The sequence below is a fragment of the Phoca vitulina genome, unplaced genomic scaffold (genome assembly GCF_004348235.1).
Source record: "Phoca vitulina isolate PV1807 unplaced genomic scaffold, GSC_HSeal_1.0 scaffold34, whole genome shotgun sequence".
Lineage (NCBI taxonomy): Eukaryota > Metazoa > Chordata > Mammalia > Carnivora > Phocidae > Phoca > Phoca vitulina.
Genome location: NW_022589737.1, coordinates 13,425,647 through 13,435,183, shown reverse-complemented (window position 1 = coordinate 13,435,183; position 9,537 = coordinate 13,425,647). Strand labels below are relative to the sequence as shown.

General features: G+C 38.5%; 1 protein-coding gene and 1 pseudogene across 1 annotated transcript; both read left to right on the top strand.

Annotated features, from left to right (window-relative positions):
* Positions 1 to 206: 206 nt before the first annotated feature.
* Positions 207 to 1,139, top strand: LOC116645765 (annotated as a pseudogene).
* A 6,019-nt stretch (positions 1,140 to 7,158) lies between these two features.
* On the top strand, positions 7,159 to 8,641 carry LOC116645880 (X-ray repair cross-complementing protein 6-like). Its single transcript, XM_032426378.1, has one exon. It carries the CDS (start codon positions 7,939 to 7,941, stop codon positions 8,383 to 8,385), a length of 447 nt encoding a protein of 148 aa, XP_032282269.1. The 5' UTR covers positions 7,159 to 7,938; the 3' UTR covers positions 8,386 to 8,641.
* Positions 8,642 to 9,537: the final 896 nt, after the last annotated feature.

The following is a 9,537-nucleotide window of genomic DNA, read 5'->3' as shown; positions in this document are numbered from 1 at the left end:
AATAAAACCACGTAGGGCTCCATTGGGCTGGTTGGCTCTTACTATTGCAGTGTTGACGCACTTCATCCTGTCTTTCTCAAACTCTTAACATCTGGAGGTCTTCCTACTCCTCAGCTCTTCCACCTAGATCCATAAGCCTGGGCCTTTCTTACAATTTCGCTCTTTTTTTTTTTTTTTTTTTTTCTGTCTACCCTCAACTCACCAACATGAGTGCAGATCCAGCTCTGCCTCAACGCCCACCTGGCCCCAAAGCACCCAGTTCTAAGGACTCTTCTCCAATGCCTGAGATTTATGGGCCTGAAGAAAATTATGCATCCCTGCAAATGTCATCTGCTGAGACACCCCACATGGAGACCGTCTCTCCTCTTCCCTCGTCCATGGATCTGCTTGTTCAGGACAGCCCCTACTCCTCCACCAGTCCCAGGGTAAAACTACCACCCAATTCTGGAGAGGAGAGAACAGTGAGGAAGGAAGATACTGCCCAGGGCAAGAAACAGAAGATCAGGACTGTGTTCTCTCAGACCCAACTCTATGTCCTCAATGATTGATTTCAGAGACAGAAATACCTCAGTCTCCAGCAGATGCAAGAACTTTCCAACATTCTGAACCTTAGCTATAAGCAGGTGAAGACCTGGTTCCAGAACCAGAGAATGAAATGTAAGAGGTGGCAGAAAAACCATTGGCCAAAGGAGAGCAAGAGTGTGACTCGGAACAGCACAGCAACCACAGAATACCCAGGCTTCTATTCCTACCACCAGGGATACCTGAGGAACACTTCCGGAAATCTTCCAATATGGAGCAACCAGACCTGGAATAACCCGAATTGGAGCAACCAGACCTGGAACAGCCAGTCTTGGAGCAACCACTCCTGGAACGGCCAGTCTTGGAGCAACCATTCCTGGGCCAGTCAGACCTGGTGCCCCCTAGCCTGGAACAATCAGCTCTAGCACTGTGGAGAGGAATCCCTGCAGCCCCAGATCCAGTTCCAGCAAAATTCCATCAGCGATTTGGAATCCATCTTAGAAACTTCTGGGGAAAGCCATAGTGTAATGTAACTATCTGCTAAATATTTTAGTACCCAGCAAATAATGGATTTGTTCCCAAATTACTCTGTAAACATACAGCCTGAAGATGTGTGACGATGAGTATATTATTCGATCAATTTGGGTGGTGGCTGTATTACTTCTCCTAGGCTTTGTCTTTTAGGGTCCTATATATCTCTGCCTCAATATTCTGTTTCCCATTGTTCTTATTGTGTCCATTGAGGGGGTACGATTGGAGTCAAAGAGGTTTCAGTAGCAATGGCTGCTATGGACAACATGATAAAAGGTGTTTCTGGTTATAGATAACTAGATACAGTCCTAATGTGGATATCTTTAGGCTCTAGAATCTAACCTCAAGAATAGGAAGTGAAGATACGAAGACGTGTGATGAAGGATAATTTGTATTTTCTGAGATTGTGAGGCTTTTCTTGTTAATAACCTCAATTATTAACGGTGAAGGGTTAAGCTATAATGTGCTTCATTGATTTCCTCTGTCCCTTGTGATGTTTTATTAGAACTGTTAATTTGTTCATTATTCTAGTATTTGTAGAAAGATGTTTTGTATTTTAATGTATCATGATAATAGTACCAGTTTGGCTGATTGGTTTATAGGTTTAAGTACAAATAAATAAAATACCCACTTTAAAAATAAATAAATAAATAAAATAAAACCATGTAAAAGGAATCACTGAAGATGAAACTTTCTGAGGATATTTCATCGGCATTACAAGCTCATTATTTATATTTCCAGTAAAGTCAAACATTCCAGTAAACTCACCAACTAACATAGCCTTATAAGGAGACTATGTCAGAACCACCATTCAGGGTTATGCTGGATGTGCTGTTAATGAGGAAGACCCATGAAGAGAGAGAATTGAGGCTGAAATCAAGCTTTCACATCTCTCATACAGCTACGTGATTAGGCATGCTCCTGCAGGAAGGTGGACATCCTTAGAATTAGCTGGAAGGTACAAGCTAGGGGGGATATCATGAATATGTGTGTGTGTGTGTGTGTGTGTGTGTGTGTGTGTGTGTGTGTTATGGATGATTAGGAATGAATTCAAAAGTCATGAGTTCTATTTCAAATATCTACATATACATAAAACAGTAAAGAAAATCTAAGCATCTATTATGGTAGGGGGAAATGCCTTGATGATTTTCACTTCTGAGAGATAGAGGAAATGTTTCATCAAATGATAATTTACAGAGTTGTATATTTCACTTTCTTTTTTTTTTTTTAAAGATTTTATTTATTTATTTGACAGAGAAAGACACAGCGAGAGAGGGAACACAAGCAGGGGGAGTGGGAGAGGGAGAAGCAGGCTTCCCGCGGAGCAGAGAGCCCGATGCGGGGCTCGATCCCAGGACCCTGGGGTCATGACCTGAGCCGAAGGCAGACGCTTAACGACTGAGCCACCCAGGCGCCCCTATATTTCACTTTCTACTTCCCATTTTCTCCCAAACACCTCCAAGGTTTACAAATGACATGAGCATAGTTAAAATATTACCTACTGTCCAAAAAATTGCTAATTTAACCTCTCTCTCCTGTTTTTTAAATGAACAGATATGAATTTTATTCAATTATTTATAACAAATGTAATCCACTCTATGGCATATTCTATGAGGCTAGGAGAAGTACAATAATAATTGCATCCCCATTTTTAGGTCCAGAAAAGGTATTCAGAAGCCTCCCACAATTAAGGGCTCTGTGCAGATCTCTCTGGTCTTCTATCCACATTGGTTATACTGCTACATGCATTGTCCACGCCACCATGATTTCTGAAAAGCAGATAGATAGGTCTATAGCTGTCTGACAATGTAGATCTTTGCCAAATCAAAGGTTCTTTGTCCATATAGCCATTCTTCTTTGAGACCTTATCATATCACTTAGGACCTTCGAAGTAGTAGGACACAGCTAATTCTGGATCCAGTGAGTCTCCACCAATCTTTTCCAGATCAGAGAATGTACTTCTTTCCCAAGTAGAGTCACACTTTCTTGTAGCTCCAAGTTGTTATTTATCTCCCTTTCCTTTCTGAGAAAGTTTTGCTTAAACTTCCCAAAGAGGAGTTGGGAAAAGAAATACTAAAAAGGAAATTTCTTCAGAAAGATTCATTTTTTTAAAATGAGGGTGTCCCACAGCAAAGAAAATGATATAATTTGCTATCTTCTTGACACAAGGAAAAAAAAAAAAAAAAACTAAAAACACAAAATAGTATTTTAATTAATTATCTTGCCATTCTCCTACAGTAAACTTTACTGCAAAGACAAATCATTTCTCATTCTGAGATACTTTTTTTTTTTTTTTTAAGAGCAGAGAATAAGGTAGACTCCTCAGGGCAATACGTCTTTCACACAGTTGCTAACCACTTCAGTGTTGTTTTCATTTATTTTCCTTGTTTCATTGAGTATAAGCCTTCAAGGGTAAGCAGTGATATTTGGCTCCTAGCCCAATGCTTCCAATCAATTCCTTCATTATAGAACTCTTCTCAGTTATTGAGCCTACAAAGTTGGAAGAGGATTTTGTATTGTTTAAAGTTGAGGATCCCTTTCCAATCCTTCCCTGAAAACCAGCCTATTGTTAGAAGACAGAGCAAGAAAAGTCCTGCTATATTCACGACCAGTCTTTCCCAATAAAAGCATCTATTGTTCAGTGAGAGATTCAGCCATTTTTCTCCCCCTGCTGATGACTGAACTTGGTGAATTTGGAGCTCCCCAAAGGTAATGGGACCTTGATCCTTCTTGTGGTGTGTGATGAAGCTATTCCTTATTGCAGATCTATTATAGAGATTCAATATATAGTTAATAAGTGAATGGATAGATGGATGCATGAGTGATTCAGGGTGGAGAATATGAGGATAAGCCTTCATTCTTATCTAAATGAATGTGCCATAAAATGCATAAGCATCCTTTGGAGAAAATAACTCAAATCCATTATTCAGCAATGAAATCTAGCTTTTGTAAGAGTTATTTTTCAAGCATACATTAAATACAAATAGAAACTGATTTGTTGTTGAAGGATACCCCATATATGTCCCTTTGATTATTGATTATTCTGAACTGTAGGCCTTGAAAAACAGTAACTGAAGAGAAAGGCTTTCTCTAAACTCCCTTTATCTGGCTGAAGATAGATCCTCCGAAAGGAATTCAATTGTCATAAATCCCCTCCTGGAGTTCCATCAACCAGGGAAGATTGATGAGGAGTCTAGAGGTCTATACCACACCCAGACAACATTGTCACAAACTATCAAACATACTATCTATTCTTATAAGAGTCCATTCATCCTTCCTAAAAAATAATTTGCTTTCCCCTAGGATACCTACGCTCCCCCTCTGCTTTCCCTATTAAGATAATATTTAATCCTGAATTTTAAAGTCATCTCTTTGAGTTACTCAGTTTTCCCTGAGTATCTCCATGTATACATGAGGTGTATATGTTAATAAATTTTGTTTGTTTTTCTTTTGTTAATGTTTATTATGTAGGAGTCTCAGTTAAGAACTCAAAAGGGGAGAGGAAAATTATTTTTCCTCCCCAATACTGCTTTAAATTCATCCAGGAGAAAAATGGTCTCTTCAACAACATCATTTGAGCATCTACCTTTTGTTAGCTAGGGATTTTTCTTAGGTACCCAAATGGCTCAGAATGGAAGGGTGAAAGTATCATAAGTGTATTCAAAGTTATGTGCCATGTGATACTCTGGCACAAACAACACACAAATCTCAGTGGCTTAACATAATAAGGAGTATGTTTCTCTCAACTACACATGCAAAGCTAATCAGTCAGGGGCTCTGTTTCATGTCATCATTGAGGATCTCATTGTGACAGTGATGCCACCATCCTGTAGCCGCAAACATGCAGCATCCTCTGATAGCATGGTGGGGGATAACGCATCCACACTTAGAACGATGCACATCATTTCCCCTCACCTCATTTGCCAGAACTAGTCGTATCACCCCAACTAATAACAAGAGGCCAATGAAGTGGACTCTCCTTTGTTCCCACAAGGAGAAGAGAACTTGATATAAATGGGCTCTAGAAGTGAAGTAGATCATTAACACCATGTGTTATATTCAATAATGCTCACAGACCTGCATACCTTGTCATTAACTTTTAGATGCTGTATAATTTGTGCAAGTGACTTTATCCCGACTCTGCTTCCCTATCTAAAAGTGAGAATAATGAATTTATATGGTGTTTGTGAAAATTATAGAATGTAACGGAATATATGAAGACCAGATATATAGAAGCTTTTCAACAAATGGCGATGGTAGTAGTTTTTCTTACAATATATAGCACAACAGAGGTAATCACTGTCTAGGGCAGTCCTCTTCCTTAGCTACATATTGGATTTATCTGGAGAGCTTAAAAAATAATAATGCCTGGACCCTACCCTCAGATTTTTATGGGGTGAAGACAAAGCACTGGTATTTTTAAAGGCTACCCACTTATTTCAACATAAAAGCAGGGTTAAATACCTCTCTGGTAAGATGAAAAATAAAATAGACATATGTGGTCGATATTAATTTGTTGTCTTTCTCGGAGTTTCTTTCCTTTTTAAAAATATATAACTCAACAAACTATGTTGTTTGAAGAGGGAACTAATCATGTTTTCTATAGCGAAATACATTGCTATTATGTTTTAACAATCACATTCATTTTGTAGCAAACAAGAAAATAGATACTCTATAAATAATTGTTTTCTCATGGTGGAGAAGAACAAAAAAAAAAAAAATCCATAGAAATATAACATCTAGATGTACAGTAGCTGAGTAAACCAGGGGAATCACCTTGAAGTGTAATATGTATTTCCAACTAAAACAACAGGTGTAGATTATGCTTCACATATACTCTTAATAAAAAGACTCTCAGAATGCTTTATTGATGGAGGTATACTAATGAGAAAAAAATTTTACCTGAAAGTCTACAGTGACACAAAAAATAGAGAACATTGTGAGGAATAGTCTAGGGCATAAATATACAGCTTGAACATCCATTCGCAAACCAAAACTGCTACTATATAGTTTGTTAAGGAGGAAGAAACAAAGCATTGTTGGCAAAAGCACAAATTACAATTTAACGTAGCAATTTGGGAAGCCACGTTAAAATTCAATTTTGCACATAATGATAACTTGATTGATGACACTCCATCCCCTTAGTTTCTTCCTCTCCTCCTTCCTTTTTCTCTCCTCCTCCTTCTTCCTCTCCCCTCCTTCTCCTTCTTCTTCTCCTCTTACTCCTCCTTCTCCATCATTGACTTCTCCGTCATCGTCTTCTTCTTTTTCTTCTTAATACACCATTAAGGATTGTAAAGCATAAACCTGCACTCTATGGTTGGCATTTTTAGACAACCCATCCCCATTATCAATGTCACCCTTTCATGCTTGCCTCAAGTTATCATTAAAACATGGTGAATGAGCAAGCTATTTAGAGTATGAAAGTATTTTCCCTGAAGTATTTACATCAGGATATAATCTCCTGGCCTTAGGTAAACCATGACAGAAAAGAACACCATGTATTATTCTTTTCCTTCATTAGTTAATTGAGTTGGGATTTAAGTCAACAAATGTAGTCAACATTTATTATACATAAAGCATTTATTAGCAAAGCTATTGTTCTTAAATATTTATTTAAAACCTCTTAATAGGTTAATTTTGTATATAAAGTACATGAATGTATATATATATATATAAATATATATAACATATATTTGAAGTTTCACATATATCTAAAATACACAAGCAAATCTCATTTAGTATTAATTATTTATTGAAGAACTGGTATATTCAAAGCACTATCCTAATTTCTTAGATACTGTGTCTTGTGTTTTGGAATTTTACTTTTGTTTTGTTGTTTATTTTTCATTTCTTACCTAAGTTATGAGAGTAGTCAGCAAAAAAGGAAATATTAACTTAAACATGGAGAAATAAGGGTGAAATCAGTATATACGAAACATTTTGCAGCAATAAAATTGTATGGATATGTAGAGAAGAGCAAAGGTAGAATCCAAATACTCCTTAAGTTTGTGAATCAATTTATAAAGTAACAGCAAGTTGTTTTCTATTATTATTACTTACATGAAGAAATGTTATATACACTTGTGAAGAAACAATCTGGACTTGATGCACCTGAGGAAACGTGGGGGCTTTGACATATCCTTGTTTTACCGAGATATCATCAGCACAGCCGAGGATGAGGACCTAGGGGTTCACTTTGAGGAATCCAGCAAACTGGAAGACCTGCTGAGGAAGGTTTGCGCCAAGGAGATCAGGAAGCGTGTGCTCTGAAGGTTGAAGCTTAAGCTCAGCAAAGATATAGCACTCACTGTCGGCGTGTATAATATGGTCCAGAGAGCTGTCAAACCTCCTCCTGTGAGGCTTTATCGGGAAACCAATGAACCAGTGAAATCCAAGACCCGGACATTTGATGTAAATATGGGCAGTTTGCTTCTGCCTAGCGACACCAAGAGGTCTCAGAACTATGGGAGTCATCAGATTTAACTAGAGAAAGAGGAAACAGAAGAGCTGAAATGCTTTGATGAACCGGGTTTGATTCCCATCGGTTTCAAGCCCTTGATAATGCTGAAGAAGCGCCATTACCTGAGGCCCTCCCTGTTCGTGTACCCCGAAGAGTCCCTGGTGAATGGGAGCTCAACCCTGTTCAGTGCTCTCCTCACCAAGTGTCTGGAGAATGAGGTCATGGCAGTGTGCAGATACACCCCCCGTCGGAACATCCCTCCTTATTTTGTGGCCCTGTTGCCACAGGAAGAGGAGCTGGATGAGTAGAAAATTCAGGTGACTCCCCCAGGCTTCCAGCTTGTCTTCTTACCCTACGCTGATGATAAACGGAAGCTGCCCTTTACTGAAAAAGTCACGGCGAACCCAGAGCAGATAGACTAGATGAAGGCTATTGTTCAGAAGCTCCGCTTCAACTACAGAAGTGACAGCTTCGAGAATCCAGTGCTGCAGCAACACTTCAGGAAACTGGAGGCGCTGGCTTTGGATCTCATGGAGCCCGAGCAAGCGGTGGATCTGACACTGCCTAAAATTGAAGCAATAGATAAAAGACTGGGCTCCCTGGTGAATGAGTTTAAGGAGCTTGTCTACCCACCAGATTATAATCCTGAAGGAAAAGTTCCCAAGCAGAAACAAGATGATGAAGGTTCTGGAAGCAAAAGGCCCAAGATGGAGTTATCTGAAGAGGACCTGAAGGCCCATGTGAGCAATGACATGCTGGGTAAGCTCACTGTGCCCGGGCTGAAGGAAGCCTGCAGGGTGTGTGGGCTGCCGGGCCGACTGAAGAAGCAGGAGCTGCTGGACACGCTCACTAAGCACTTCCAGAACTGACCAGACAGCCAGCCCCCGCTTCTGCACTCTAGCCAGGCTGCCTGGTTTTGTTCTCATCAAGTTAAAACATATTTCTCCTGAGCCAGGAAGAGTCTGCCTGATACAAGCCAAGGACTTTACATGTATGAGATGTTCTGTTGCCGTGGAAACAGCATAGCTCTCCCCTTTTCTGTGCTTTACTGTCTGAATAAAGAACCCTAACTTTGTGCTAAAAAAAAAAAAAAGATTTTTTAATATAGTACAGAAGTAGTGTTTTATTGAAATAATGCATCACATTTGTGTCTTAATTTTTAAAGACTATTTAATAGAATTATGGTCAGTATGTTAGACTAAAACAGTTGTTTTCCAAATATCCATTTTACACACAGAAATTGACAAAATATGAAAAACACTTGTTTAAATAAGAATCAAGAGAAAAAGAAAACAAGAAAGAAATATCTCAGGTTCTAACCATGAAGAGGAACATGTTTGTTGTAAACAACCGGACTACTGATATAGAAGAAATAATATCAAACAGTATATACTAGCTTGGGAAACAGATGCATAGTTCTTCTACAGTGCAGAATGGAACTAAACCCCACAAACTTAGAAAACTGAAAAGGCTCACCCACTGCAAAAAAGGGATTAAAAATATTTGGCACCTTGGCTTGGGGATATTCAATAGACATAGGCCATTGATTTAGGGCTGTGCGTGAAATAAGAGACACCCGAGAACAAACAGTATCCCATTACCATTTCCCGTGAGATACAAAAGACCTAAGCCAATAAATGAAGACAAAACTGTACTGAAACATGCACAATAATTAAATGTGAAAAATAATATATTTACTAATTCAACTTGCATTCTTACAAGGTGACTGTGTCTTCATTTATGGACACAACATTTCTCATGTTAAAAACAACGACAGTAACAACTTGATACATCTTTAGAAGCCTGCACACTTGCAGCAAGAAGAATGTATGAGAACACTTATGGTAACATTTTTATTTTGATCAATGGCAACACTAGAAATAATCCAAAATAAATCAAAAGTAAAATGGATATACAAATTATGGTTTATTCATACAAGAAATTACTGTGGAGAAACCGAAAATATAAGCAATGATTTCAAGTAATAACTCAGATTAATATTAAAAACATAATATTGAAGA

Bases quoted from the DNA above. Each gene is read 5' to 3' on its own strand.
- LOC116645880 (XM_032426378.1), top strand. From the start codon at position 7,939: ATGAAGGCTATTGTTCAGAAGCTCCGCTTCAACTACAGAAGTGACAGC.